The sequence below is a fragment of the Natator depressus genome, chromosome 1, assembly GCF_965152275.1.
Source record: "Natator depressus isolate rNatDep1 chromosome 1, rNatDep2.hap1, whole genome shotgun sequence".
Classification (NCBI taxonomy): Eukaryota; Metazoa; Chordata; order Testudines; family Cheloniidae; genus Natator; species Natator depressus.
Genome location: NC_134234.1, coordinates 309,511,749 through 309,527,099, shown reverse-complemented (window position 1 = coordinate 309,527,099; position 15,351 = coordinate 309,511,749). Strand labels below are relative to the sequence as shown.

Genomic DNA, 15,351 nt, shown 5'->3' with positions numbered 1-15,351 from the left:
ACCATTAATAGTGATTTTCAATAAGTCTTGGAACAATGGGGAAGTTTCAGAAGACTGGAAGAAAGCTAATGTTGAGACAATATTTAAAAAAGGTAAATGGGATGACCCAGGTAATTATATGCCTGTCTGTCTGACATCAATCTCAGACAAGATAATGGAGCAGCTTATACCAGACTCAATTAATAAAGAATTAAAGGAAGGTAATAAAATTAATGTCAATCAACATGGGTTTATGAAAAATAGATCCCATCAAACTGATTCTTTTTTAAATGAGATTACAAGTTTGGCTGATAAAGGGAATAGAGTTGATATAATAGACTTCTGTAAGATGTTTGACTCAGTATGGCATGACAATCTGATTAAAAATTAGAATGATCTAAAATTAACATGGCACACATTAAGTGGATTACAAGCTGGCTAACAGATACATCTCAAAATGTAATTGTAAACAGGGAGTCATCATTGAATGAGAGTGCTTTCCAGAGGGGTTCTTCAAGGATTGGGTCTTGACCCTATGTTATTTAACATTTTTATCAATGACTTGAAAGAAAACAAAATCATCACTGATAAAGTTTGCAGATGACAAAAATTGGGGGAGTGGTAAATAATGAAGAGGGCAGGTCACTGATGCAGTCATCTGGATCTCTTGGTAAGCTATGAGCAAACAATATGCATTTTAATATAGCTAAATGTAAACGTAGACATCTAGGAACACAAGACTTAGCCATGTTTACAGGATGGGGGTCTTTATCCTGGGAAGCAGTGACTCTGAAAAAGATTTTCTGGTTGTGCAAAGAATCAGCTGAACATCAGCTCTCAGTGCAATGCTGTGGCCAAAAGGCTAATGCCGTCCTTGGATGCATAAACAGGGGAATCTTGAGGAGGAGTCGGAAGGTTTTTACCTCTTTTTCTGATACTGGTGCAATCGCTGCTGGAATACTGTGTCAGGAATTCAAGATGGATAAATTGATAAATTGGAAAGGGTTCAGAAAAAAGCCACAAAAATGATACAGTGATAGACTCATGGAGTTAAATCTATTGGTTTACCAAAGAGAAGGTTAAGGAGTGACTTGATTACAGTCTGTAAGTACATAAATGGGGAATGAATATTTGATAATATCTTCAGTCTAGCAGACAAAGGTATAACAAGATCCCGGCTGGAAGTTGAAGCTAGACAAATTCAGACTGTAAATAAAGTATAAATTTTTAACAGTGAGGGTAATCAATCAGTGGAACAGTTTACCAAGGGTCATGGTACATTCTCCATCACTTGCAATTTTTAAATCAAGGTTGGATGTTTTTCTAAAAGATCTGCTCTAAAAATTATTTTGGGGAAATTCTATGGCCTGTGATATACAGGAGGTCAGATTAGATGGTCACAGTGGTCCCCTCCGGCCTTGGAATCTATAATCTGTGAATGACAAAGATGATCTGGGGAAGTGGCCAATGGATCCACTACTACACAGATCTACATATCTAAATCCCACATGGAAGGGAGGTCATGCAACCTTGGTTACTACTATAGCCCACCATAGCTGATGGACAGCTGCTCTGCATCGTCACCTAACTGGAGGGTAAGGAGAGAGAACACTTTCAGATTCCTTGAGCAAAGCCAAGTTACTTAGCAGCACTTGCCAATTTATATAAACTGGCTCGACACCATTTTCAAGTTTACTTTCAAATCCCTAAAAATGTGTGCATCTTGTGGGATTTCACTATGGGATACTGCACTACACTTTTTTCAAGAGTGCTCATTTTCTGAGCAAATGACCACCAACTGCAGAATACATTGTACCCTTCATTACCAACCATAAGAGATTGTGCTGTACTATCACCCTTTAGAGGAAGCATCTACATTAAATTCCCTCCCTTCTTCCACCAAATCCCAACCTTGATTCAGTAAAGATCCTGTGACACTTAATGGAAAAAAACACATTGTATTTGATTTACAATTAACAGGATTTACAAATAATGACAAAAGAAACATATTAGCAATGAAAATATGATGGATGCCTTTGCTGATCAGGGAGTAGCAGGCACAATGTCTTTGATGCAGCATTCTTACGTACCTCAGTCCTAAAAAAATGAAAAATAACTTATGTCCCAGCCATGCTGAGTAATGCCTATACATGGATGCAAAAAAGTTTTGTTTTTTTTTGAAGAACTGGATTGGGATGGGAGAGTGACCCTGTGATGAGACCTTTGACTTTTAGAAATTTAGGGGAAGGCCATTCAATTCACAAGTTTGAGGCTATTTTCAAAAAGGATAAAAATCAGCAAAAGTTAAACTCACTGTAGGACAGAAAACAGGGAGGGGAGAGATGGCAGCAGAAACTGCAGTATCTTGCCAAGAATCAGCAGAGTTCAAGTGCTCAGCAGGCAAAAAAGCAATAATGAAAGGGACTTAGTGCACATGGCAGCACTACATTCAAATGCTACTTGAACTGCCAAAAACCTGTGAGACAAGAATGAAACAAAGTTCTCTGATGTGCAATACAGCAATTGAAAAAAACGTACCTAGCTTTTCAAATTGGTATAGAACTTATATTGTAAATACACTTTTTGACAAGTAATTTTAATTTTCACTGCTATTGGTTATGATGTATATTCGATCAAATGCAGCATTCCAAGGCTTGACTGAGTGGTATTTAGCTATATGGATATAAGATTTTTCTAGTATCACTACTAGTATTTTACATCGCAAGTACAATAGAAAAAACAAGTGGTAGTTTTTCTAGGACAGTTCCAAGATTCAAATAAAAAAACCCAGAACCATTCTGATACAAGATATTATACATAACAATCATGGCAAGCAATTAATTACAGGCATTCTGCTGGTCATGTTTTTCACAAAAAAAAAGTCATTCAATAGCACATAAATATTTTTTCTGATCTGCTTCTCTTTACAAAACTGTTCATCAGATTCACAGAATTAATACAAGTAAGGCACATTAGCATACATTGTAAAACTCACAATAAAAATAAAAGGTTGTAAAGTTTTAAAGGCGAATTTCCTTTGTCGTGATTTCTGAATCAAATTAGAAGTTATCATCAGAACCTTTCCACAGGGGTGACATAACTAAATTACTCCCATCACAATCAAGTGGGGTGGGTATACCACCACGCATTATCATGGCCAGGAGTAGTTAATTTACTGAGAAATAGTATATGGTACCAAAGCCCATCCCAAGATCTTAAAGCAAAATCACAGCAGACATGTCATTTACTATGTTCATTATGAGAATAATATAGCCAGTGATTTCAGGGCTATTAGGAAATTAATTTCCAGTTATCAACATAAGAGGGGATATTGCATCTGTTTCTTCAAATATGCTACCATTTTTCCGAGTACAAATATTGCTTAAAATATAAAGGATGCTATAGTATTGAATTTACTTGCATAACGATTCTAAAAATGCTGATGTTTCAGATTGTACTATTTGATTAAATGAACTATAATTCTCCCCCCAAGGACTTTCTTCCCCACAGATGATTCATTTACACACAACACAGATTTTAATTAGAAGCATAATTTACAGTAAAAATTCTTTACATTACAGCTCTGCTATCAAAAACATGGAAATCTTTCATTTAAAGTTGTAATTATACATTAAAAAATAGAACACTATTTCCTTAACAGGAAGAATGAATTTAAACATCTTCAGATCAGATTTCTTTATTGTGGCTTTCTAATCAAAGGTCAGTCACTTTATTCTCTAATGCAGCTGCTATCTGCTGTAAACGGAAGGCAAGCTGCATTTTTTGTGCAGCTGGGTCCTCTTCAAGTGCATTTATGATCTGGAAGAAACAGAAACAGAATGCTCAGAACGAGACAGTCGGCATCAAGGTTGCTACATCAAGTGTTTAACACTACTTTGGTTTTCAGAGTGTATGCACGCACTAAATAATTTTCCTTCATTGTGCCCCTCTGCTCCATTCTTCCAGTGAAGATTCTGTCTCCAGCCTTTTATCTATATAGGTTTTTATAATATCTCCCATCACTGTGGTATCGGAATGACTTTAAGAAGTAAAATTTTAGATTTTTAATATACTACCTATAAACAATGGAGCATTTGTTTAATAATTATTATTTATTCCAATAACAACTTTTACTTCTGTTGCACCTTTCATCCTAGGCTTGCAAAGTCCTTTACAAATATTAATCAACCTCCACCCCTGAGAGTTGTGCACTGCACTCCAGCTATTACTGACTACAGGATGGCTCATGGTGGCCACAGCCAGCCAGCATAGATTAGAGAAACTCCAAGGCTGTTCTGAATTTAAAAAAGAACCACTACAGAACTGGTCACCAAGTCCGGGAGTTGTAGGCAGCTCTTTTATGGCTTTTTCTGGATATAGCTGAGAATCTTGTTCAATGTCTTATAGTCTAAATAGCATGGAGATGGCCAAAGAGTGGCATTCTACAACGTGGTCTATGATATGCAGAATACATGCCAAGGTACAAACCAAAGAGACTAATTATAAAAGCTTGAGATGGCAGAGGCAAATAGGTCATTTAATCTATTCCACTTGCTGTAAAAGGGCTGTTCCTAAAATACATTTCCTAGGGCTTTTAATGTCAAATTTAAATTTTTTCACCACATTCTTTTGGAAACTACCCTGCAATCTAATAGTTTAGGAGGGGTAATGACATATAGTAAAAATGTTTCTTTTCAAAAAATTACCTTCTGAACACAAGTTATAAGCTATAAACAGACAAAAACAAAAAGGACTTTACTTATGTTTAAATGCCAATTTATTAGAAGTGCAAGAACTTTAAAAATCCAGTGTCCTTGTCACTATTTATGCTTTTTATTTACATTTTGTCCTTCTTTCAGCTTAGATAATAAAAAAATCAGTGAGTCAGTATCACTCTTGTTAATAGTTTCTCTTTCAGGGGCTTCAGTGTTCCTTGCAATGTTTAGGTTCCAAACACTACAGCAGACTTGTTTAAAAAACAATTGTTTTTTAAACATCTTAAACATTTTGTTTTAATGTGGAAACATTTCTGAGATTTAGATTTTAGAGACACTTATTACAAAATTTAAATTCAGCCAAATTTAAGTGGACATCTTTCCTTTAAATTAATAAATTTCCATCGAGTTTTAGCTCCTTTCTCCTGGCTAAATCTCCTTGGTGAACACACTCTTCATATACTTAACAATTATAATGTGCCCACTTAGTCAATGTCACACACCGCACAAATCAACACAGTGCACTGCATACTGGCAATGGTAGTTTTAGTGTAAAGGATGAGGGCAGCTACAAAATACTGCAATTTATGCCATTTAAATTTTTCACACAAATTAAATTTGCTTTGTTTTATGCAAATTTGCTGTGGGCAGGTTGTCCACATGGTTCTCTGATAGGATACCCATGGTACCATACAAGTGCTGCTTCTGTGCAGTTCTACCCAAAAGGAAATTCTCAGAGCTGCTGTTCTACAGCAAAAATGGTTAAGATGTTTAGCATTTTTGCTGGCCTTCAATTGAGGAAAGCCAGTAACACCATTAAAAACACTCTGGGCCTAATCTTCAGCTGCAGCCCATGCATAAGTGGAGACTGCAATTTAGGAGTGGAGATATGGGGCAAGAAAAAGGTTGCTTTAAGCTTCTTTTGTACTTCTTAATCCTGGGCTCTCTCTATACCAGGCCACTCAACTGGTGTAACATCAAAGGCTGCTCTAAATTACAAGGGTTACCAGTGGCGGGGCATTGCCACGAGCTGAGCCATCTTATCCTTGACCATTCTACATACACCAGTCACACCCCTGGGGCTGGCACAGGAACTGCTACACTGGTTCTATACCACTGGGGGATCCCTGTATACTGAATTAACCCTTCCATGCCTGGCTATGCCAATTTTAAAGCTGCTTTAGGCTGGTTCTGCTGTGTTGCCTTTAATGCTAAGCGTTAGTAAACCCCAAAACTGCACTTTGGTGTGGGGCAAATGGACTAGAGAGATCACATGTGCAGAGTTCCTTTCAGATTCAGCATCTGTTCTTATTGGCTTTGATTTAATTCCAAGACTTTTCAGAGACATTCATCCCCATGGAAACACTTGAATGGAAATTTCTTTCTCCTTTATTGTTCTCAGAGTAAAACTTAGAGACCCGTGGGGCCATCTACATCCTAGTGTGTTTTTTTTCTCCTCCATAAGGCTTCTAGGATCCAAGACAAATTTTGGATAGAATTCATGAGCCTGCTTTTTAATCAGCCCACAGTCAAGAGCTATTCTACCCAAGTTTACCTTGGTAAGGCACTTTGTTTGCGATGACAAAACACAGATTGTAGCATGCATGTAAGTTGCAAGTAGAATTTAACTAATAAAAAAGGCACTCTTCCCTCTCTACAGGCAATTTAATGAACCATTCCTAATATAAAGTACTGGGGTTTGACACACAGTGTATCTCCTACAATTGCTCTTTTCCTGTTGGCATTGTTAGGGTGCAAATAGGATGGGAAGAGCATTGAAGGGTAAATGATACTGTTCGTTAAAAATACATCATTGGGAAAAAATAGTATTTGATAATCCAAGAGTTCATTTACAACAATGCACTTTTGACCATTGAAACTGCCAGGTCATTAGTGCAACTGAAAAGAGAAGTAAGTTGTGGGTTCATTGTTTAGCACTGCCCTTACCTGGTTATCTGAGAGTATGTCTGCACTGCAACTAAAAACCTGCACTTGGCATGCCAGCTGATTCAGGCCTGGGCTAAGAGGCTGTCTAACTGCAGTGTAGACATTTGGGCTTGGGCTGGTGCCTGGGCTCTAGGACTCTGTGAGGTGGGAGGGTCCCCCCGTTCAGGCTGCAGTCCAAGCCCAAATGTCTACACCACAGCGGAAAAGCCCCTTAGCCCGAGTTAGCTGGCACGGGCCACCTGCGAGTATCTAACTGCAGCGTAGACACACCCTGAGGTTCTCAAATCAATTATTTGGCTTACACGACTAGTCTCTCAGCATATTAAATATTTATATTATTCAAATAAGGAACTTACCTCATCGTAGTATTTGTTAGTATACTGGTAGAGCTGGTGTAGAGCCACAAGTGTATTTAAAGAATCTGTGTGTGCCTAGTAATTTAAAAGAAAAAAATGTCAAAATACGGTCTTGGCTATTTAACAATCATAACCAAACACTCACAAATACCAGGGACAGTATAATTCTTTTTGCGGACTCTAGCTTTGGATCTTAAAACATTAGATAGGTGACTGGATGGGGTTGGAAGAGGTAGGGAGGATTAGAAATCTTGTTTGATGACTTTCAGCATTCACATGTCAGGATTTTCCTGCTGCAGCCTTTCCAGCCAGTACACAACTCTCCCAAATAATGGAGGTGGAAAAATATTTTGAGTTACAGTATTAGTCAAACGACAGATTTAGGCTCAGACACATCTACCAACTCTATGGACACACATTGGTGAAACACAGTTAAAATCTGCATAGTGTTCAAGGTACTTCAGATTGGTTCTGTCAGTGCCACATACATATGAAATCCTTTTCTTTCAAGCTTTTCAACTGTTTGAAACAATTCACACTTAAGCTATAGCAAAGGTGAAAGTCATCAAATCATAACAGTGGTAGGAGGGCTTCTAAATCATCATTAAGGCTAAGATTTTGTCACGGGTATTTTTATTAAAGTCAGGGACAGACTGCAGGCAATAAACAATAAATCATGGAAGCCCAGAGCCCCGCTGGCCAGGGCTGAAGTCACGGAGGTCACCTGAAGTCACGGAATCCGTGACCTCTGTGACAGACTCGTAGTGTAAAATTCTCCCTGATAATACGGCTATGTCTTTTCTTAAAAATATAAAACCTTGAACTCCACTAAAGAACAGGTCATAACCAAAAGAAACTCTTTGTCACCTAGACACACTGGGCTTGATTCTCCATTGCCATTGTACCCCACTATAGTCATATACACTGTGCAAAGGAAATGCAGAGGAATGCTGCTACCAGTGTAAATGACTACCCAAAGTGCAGGAAAGCGGAGAACCACACCAGTTCTTTTTTGATTTTATACTAGTGTCCCTTATAAATTATTTCTAGGTCTAGTCAAAGTCTTTTGAATTTTGCTGTCATTCCAATTTGGAACAAAACAAAAAACAAAAAATTCAAAATTCCCCACAGAACAAAAATTCTGTAAAAATTTTGTTTGGGGCCAATCTAAATAATTTGTGCTCCGCCCTCTGCTTTGGCCAGGGTCAGAGTTGGGGCTGTGCGCCCCCTGCGTCTTTGGCCAGGGCTGGAACTGTGTGCCCATCCCCCTGTGCTGATCCCCCGCGGCTTCGGCTGGGGCTGGAGCCAGAGAAGTGCCCCACTCTGGCAATGGGGCTGGGGCTGTCAGTCCCCTCCATGGGGATCCAGGTGTCATTCACCCCCAACCTCCCGGCTCTCCCCAACTCCCTGTTATATTTAGTAAAAGTCACAGACAGGTCAGGACTCCCGTGACTTTTGTTCATTGCCCACAACCTGTCCGTGACTTTTACTAAAAGTAACCACGACAAAATCTTAACCTTAGCAATGGATTACTCCACATCAATGTAACAAAAATTAGTAACATAAGCCTCTCTTGCCTTGCAAGAAATCCCTACACATAAAAAGGCCAGTTCATTTCTGGGATCTTTCAATTTTGCTGTGACATTGCACAGTGAACTCACAATCACTGTGTTAGCCATCAATCTCTCTAACATGGTAAACAAAACCAATCCGTAGGAAATGCAGAATGAAAAACTGTTCAACAGCGCTAACTTTTCCCCACAATAAGCATGAAAAACCAAACATTCCTCTGGGTCAGTTAAAATGTGTTTGAGACAGTTACTATTCGTATCATATTCTTATAAATCAACATTTCAAAAGCACAATATATTATGTCTAACCAGGAGTATTTCAGAGAAGTGTGGCATTATTCATCAGACGTTAGTGGACACTGTGACCCCATGCAGAGAAGACAATGAAAACTAGTATTTTCAGGACGAGAATGCTTGTTTCACACTTACCCTGGAAATCTCTGCTAAATGAGTATTCATGTCCTGGTCGCTCACTTGCACCATCTGACGAATACCTTTGTAGTAACTGCAATGAATTAACCATAAACTTTCAATTGGGCACAACGGGGAAGTAGAGGGAGGCAGGGGACCTAGGCCCACACTGGAGCTGGAAATTTGCCCTGTTGCCCCTCCATCATGATGAGGTGCTATAACCCTGTGCACTTGCTTGGCCTTGGCACCTTCACAGTCCTTCCAGTGCCCATGGTCACCAGGCACTCCCAGCCCCCGGTGAAAAGTGGAGCAGGGGGCACTGGGAACCCCCAGTTCCCAGGAGGGCAAAGGGATTAGTCCAGGTTTGGTGTTTGCTGGGGAAGTGAAGAGACAGAAGGAAGAGGTCTGGGAGCCCCACAGCCCATTTCACCCTGGTGGAGATGATGCTCTTCAGCCTGACTGCCTCTCTAGGTAAGAGCTCAGGGTTAGATTTGGGGCAGAGACTATGTGGAGGGAACAGCGTGGGGCTGGATGTGGGGCAGAAGGAGGCGAGTGTGTACACACCTGGGTGCAGGGGGGAAGTGTGGGTCTGGGTATAGAGGTAGCAGCTGTGGAGGCAAGGGAGAGAGCTTGGGTGCAGGGCAGAGGAGGGAGAACTCTGGGTCCCCTCCTTAGAAAGATTCTGATTGCTCCCCGGTTTTCAAACACCATGAACTGCACTAGCAGTTTAATGGTAATACTCTAGTTTGATTTTGCGATTAATTTAAACAGGTTTCCAAATAATAATATAGTAGTTGCTCTACCACAACAGACCAATGACCCATTTAGCTATCCTGTCTCCCCCTGGTCATTTGTGCCTAACGGATTAGAGGATGGTGCACATCACAAAACACGTTGTACCCTACTGTGCAATGCCCTGCCATAGGAAGAAATTTCTGGCATCTGATAGTTATCTTATGCCTTGAAACTTTCGAAGACCTAGGCTCAAACTCTTTACCATGGCTAATGCGACTCTTAATGCTCTTTTTATTCATATAGATCTCACCTTTTTGAAACTAAGGAAACGTATTACCTAAGATCAGAAAATAAAAGGGGGAAGATATATTTTTGTTGAAAATGATTTTAGGGTATAACCCTAGCAAGTTGTGGAAATCTGAACAATCAGACAGATTGTGTTGGCAAAATGGGAGCCCCTGGGAAATTACACATTTTGGCTGTCTCTTTTTCAGGTAATTTAAAATTAAGTGTTGCCAATAACTTATGAACACATACATACGGTCACAATCATGTTTCATTTCAACATTTACCACACAGCCTCGGGGACAAATACCGTGATTCTAACTTTTTCAAAGGGTATTTATCTATTTTCAGTGGTTGAAATTTAGGCCTCTTCCCTCCAACATTAATATTTCCATGGGTAATACTGCTGCTATGCTAGTACTAAGAAGCTTAAACCAAGTGACCAAGAATAAACACAAAAAACTTCTCTATATACTTACTCTTCCACCATTTTCTTATAGTTAGAGATCTCTTTTGCATAAAGTAATTTGTTACTTGGAGAATCCTGGAAAATATATAACAGGCACATTTTGATTACCTAGGAAGACCCTACCCTCCAGGTTTAGTGTTAACGTACATAATTAAGGCTATGTTTTAGTCACAGGTATTTTTAGTAAAAGTCATGGACAGGTCCCGGGCAGTAAATAAAAATTCACAGCCTGTGACCTGTCCATGACTTATTAAAAATACCAGTGAATAAAACCTGTCGGGCGGGGGGCTGCCCACGGCCCCTGCGGGTACTGGGGAAGGGTGGCCTGGCTGTTTGGGGTGGGTGGGGAGGGAGGGTGGCAGTGCATGGCCTGGGACCTCTGCTGGTGCTGGGGGGGGTGTGAGCAGTGGCGCTCAGCCCGAGACCCCCGCTGGTGCTCCCTACCTGGCTCCGTGCCTCCTCCACCCCCCGAGCAGCAGCAGAGTTTTGGTGTGGGAAGGGGAAGGGGGTTGTGGCATGGGATAGGGTGAGGCAGGCTCTGGGTGGTGCTTACCTGGGGGGCTCCCCGGAAGTGGTGACATCCCCCTCATTCAGGGGATGTCTGCGCGCTGCCTCCGCCTGCAGGCACCGCCCCCACAGCTCCCAATCCAAAACCAGCGCTCTGGGTGGAGGCAGCATGCAGAGCTGCCTGGCCACGCCTCCGCCTAGCAGCTGAGAGAGGGGGATGTCGCTGCTTCTGGGGAACCCCCCAGGTAAGCGCCGCTCAGAGCTCGCGTCACCCTGTCCCAGGCCCCAACCCCTTACCTCCTCCCATACCCAAACTCTGCTGCTGAGGGAGGGCATTGGGGGCCCGAGACTGCCCCAGCAGCGGCCGGTGCGCCTGGCGCAGGGGCTGCCTAAGCAGTGGCCGTTGCAGAAATCATGGAATACGTCACTTCCACGACCTCTGTCACAAACTTGCAGCCTTATACATAATACAATAGAATATACCTTATACAAGGCTCATCCCTTTATACACTTATAAGTATATGTTCATGCACTTTTTAACTTCTTTTGGATATTATTCATACTTAAACCATTTACCCTCATCTTATGGATGGGAGTATTTATGTCATGAAAAGAATTAAGGTTTTCATAAGACATTATTGTTGAGTTTTAAAAAATATATTTATACAATTGATACAAAATCTTTTTGAATTATGGAAGACCTGAAAAAAACGGTTCCTAAATTAGATTTCTCTAAAAACTTTGGCGAACAACACTGTGATCTTATTCACACTGTAAATGTCACTGGGCAAGGTAAGCTACAAACTTTCACCAAACCTATTAAATGGCCAGATACCGACTGAATGATAAATTTAAGGGGTTTAAAAAAAAAAAAAAAAAAGATCTATCCAGAATCTTCTGGGAGTATGCATGTTGTCTGTCAAGCATGAACATAGCCATGGTGTAGAATGTAAATCACTTACTCTGCTTAATTTGTGCTCTGTTCTTGTGCAGGCATCCATGAAAGTCTGTGCAATGACTGACAAGGAAGCATCCACTACTTCATGAACATGAACGTCGAAGATAAAATGGGGATTTTTCAATATGTTTACCCAGAATCTAAGTGGCAAACTGCAAAGCAAGCAGAGACATAAACACACCCTCTTACACAATGAACATAATGCAGCAACCAGATTCCAGAAAACTAAAATGCGTATTTTGCATTTGATCTTCTGAGTACATTTTAGCTAATTTATGCATTCAAACTCTAATATTAACAACTACTTATTGTCTGGTTTCCCTGCTTAAAAACAAAAGCATGTACGTTTCTTAGTTTTATAGAAAGAGAGGAGGAGGATGATTACACTTCCCAGAACTCCCCAAGATGGTGTGAGAAAACAAGTGTAATTAGAGAGCATATGTATTACTTTTATGCCCTTTAATCATCTGGTTAGGGTGTGAATTTTAATAGTTTAGCACAGGTCCCTTTGCCTCTCACTGCTGGCAACTGGAAGCATTACAGGAAATCCCCAGCTCTGGGTACACTAAGGAAAGATGACAGATAAAAGATAAGAAAATAGAAGTTTTGCAGACAGTTACACTTACAGTAGGTTCGGCTCGATTTTTGCATTTTCTAGCCTTATGGGTAACCTCTTTGATCAATGTAAATAATTGTTTCAATTAAAGCCATTCTCAGAATTACAAATTTATTTCCTTTCCACTTAGATCTGTATTTAGAGTACCAGCATTGTTAGTGATTACAGTATTGTTTCTCTTCAGTTTAATTACTATTTTGAGTCCTACCTATTTGTTTTCCAGATGTGAATGGTATCTTCATCCTTGAGCTCATGTTTTTCTGCTTGCTCATCCAGAAAGTCAAAGAAGTATTTCACAGCTGGTGGCACGACATGATTTGAGTTGAGCACACTGTGAAAAAAGTTATCTACAAATTGCTGAAGTGTACCCTGAAAGTGTATTAAAAAAAGGAAAATGACATTAAAATTGAGCCTGCAGTAAAAATGTTGTGTTATCCTAGATTTTTCTCTCTGCTTTACACTAATACTTTGTGTTCTGATCACAGTCATTGAAGGCCTTGGCCCAGAATGCTAAGGACGCATGATGACAGGCCACAACAAAGGCAGATTTCGCCTGCAACACAATGTTCTTTCCAACAGCTAAAATAGCAAGGAAGTTGAAGAAAATAGTGATATGCTCTGTTTTAAAAGGTGTGTGATTTCATAACTATTGCACAGGGAACATAGAAATGCACACTCTGGACTTGGCAGGTAAGGGAGAAACGAGTTGCTAAGAGTATTAAAATATGAGTATATTTGCAAACTTAAGTTTCCTGTACATATACAATCACCTGATAAATCCTTTGGTAACAACTGCTTTGTAGGTCATCTTTATGATACAGAGAGAACTATGGTAGGTCATAGCTGTAATCTTATGACTCCAGAACACCTTATGTTAGTATTGTAATAGTGTTTTTGAAAACAGCATAATCTTACACATCAACCCAATAAACAGAGCCAAGTAACAAAGCAAATTCTTATCAGCTATGTCCAACTTGCTCTCTGATTAGAGGCAATAACTGGGCTTGCCATGTATGCAGTACTGAATCTGGCCCAGGAAGAGAGAGGGGGAAAGGCAGCTGGTGGGGGTTGCTAGTGGGTTATAGATTACCCCCAAACTGCCTTTCCCCCGATCCCTGCCTTTTCTCACTATGACTGGAGGGGTGTTAACGGGCCACTTCATCTTAAATGGTCCTTTGAAATATGTGTTAACTATATGGGCTAAACAATCTGTTCCACCTTGTATTTAGCTGAGAGACTCTGAGGTCTGGTCTATACTACAGACTTACATCAGCATAACTATGTTGCTCAGGGCTGTGAAAAATCCACACCCCTGAGCGACATAGTTAAACCAACCTAACCCTCAGTGTAGTCTGCTATGCTGGCAGGAGAGCTTCTTCCATCGACATTGCTACTGCCACTTGGGGAGATGGGTTTAACTACACTGAGGGCAGAGCTCTCTCCTGTCGGCGTAGAGCATCTTCATTAACGTGCTACAGCGGCACAGCTGCATTAGTGAGGCTCCAACGATGCAGTGTTTTTATAAGTGTAGCCCTCCCCGCAGGGTACCTTTCCCAGAGCTGAAGGAGAGCTCTGTGTAAACTCAGAAGCGTCTTTCTCACCAGCAGAAGCTGGTCTAATAAAAGATATTGCCTCACGCACCTTTCTCTCTCCAATAACTCAGCATTTTAGTCATCTGAACCTCACAAGGCAAGTTAACCAGCTTCCTTAAAAGAACTGCCTAATAATTTAATAGGAAATCCTACCTTCACAGACAGAAGCCTTGTCAGGTAGATTTCTGTAATAGCTTTGGTTCGTTCTTTTTCTTTCACACTCCCTCTTTTCGATTTGCCTTCATCAACTTCATCTGCTGGTCGAACTAGATGCCAGATCTTATTTTCATCTTCCAATAGTGCATGCCCTAGAAACAGCAGTTGTGATAAAATAATGTTAAAAAAATATAGTATATGTACATTGTAAGAGACTGTGCTCATTTATCCCACAGATACCTTGTTTTCTTCCACATGTGCAATATCGTCAACTTACCTTCATTCTCATTCAGGGGATTTAGATGACTTCACTCCTGCCTAATGCACACAGTACTCCATATGAACCAAATCAAAGTGCTAAGTCTTCTATTCTACATAAAGTGAAAGAGGAACTGAAAGTCGCAAGGCACATGGCCAGCCCTTATCCTCAAGAGAGAAGAATGGAGGATTTCTGCATGCAGGGGGAACCACAAGAAAAAAGAAACTCAAGTTCAGTCATCTTTGCAAATTACAGTAGGGTTGTATCTGGAGATCCACATACTGAAAGACTGGAAATGTATCTAAATTTAGTTCAATTAGTACACAACAGAATAAATGCACTATCTGTGTTCAAATGTGAGATTCTATGAGAATACTCAAATAAAAATTTCAGTGCATCTGAGTATTTCTTGTGATATAAGTCAAATTGACAGTCAACGATTTAAACGTGCAATTAATTTCCTTCTTAAAAAAGAGAACGGTAACTCAGTGCAACAAACTTTATTAATGCACCACTATGCCTGAGAATTTAAATGCATAAATGTGATTCAAAATGATCCTTCCCATAGCAGCTATAACTCAGTTACACTGCACACATTTATTTATATTAAGGCATAAAACTTAACAGTAATGAAAAATAATATGTGCAATGGGGCTGAATTGCAGGTTTTATGGGAAGCATAAGTTTGAATTTCTGAAGACTTTAGTAGTTTTAAATGCTCAGTTATGCATATAGGCCTGATTCATCACTGCATTACTCCAACCTTCCATGGATTTCAGAACATATGCATACTAT

At 40.1% G+C, this 15,351-nt stretch overlaps 1 protein-coding gene across 3 annotated transcripts in view; it reads right to left on the bottom strand.

Annotated features, from left to right (window-relative positions):
• Nucleotides 1-2,002: 2,002 nt before the first annotated feature.
• PLXNB2 (plexin B2) overlaps nucleotides 2,003-15,351 on the bottom strand; it is a 331,427-nt gene continuing 318,078 nt past the window's right edge. For 2 of the 3 annotated variants that reach the window (XM_074942360.1, XM_074942361.1), the window contains 7 exons: nucleotides 14,295-14,449; nucleotides 12,758-12,918; nucleotides 11,938-12,085; nucleotides 10,479-10,543; nucleotides 8,998-9,073; nucleotides 6,998-7,072; nucleotides 2,004-3,798 (listed from right to left, as the gene is read on the bottom strand). In XM_074942360.1, coding sequence (XP_074798461.1) covers nucleotides 3,694-3,798; nucleotides 6,998-7,072; nucleotides 8,998-9,073; nucleotides 10,479-10,543; nucleotides 11,938-12,085; nucleotides 12,758-12,918; nucleotides 14,295-14,449 — 785 coding nt within the window. In that variant the 3' untranslated portion in view covers nucleotides 2,004-3,693. Of the gene's footprint in view, nucleotides 3,799-6,997; nucleotides 7,073-8,997; nucleotides 9,074-10,478; nucleotides 10,544-11,937; nucleotides 12,086-12,757; nucleotides 12,919-14,294; nucleotides 14,450-15,351 lie in introns of all 3 variants that reach the window. The other variant, XM_074942362.1, reaches the window with a different exon arrangement.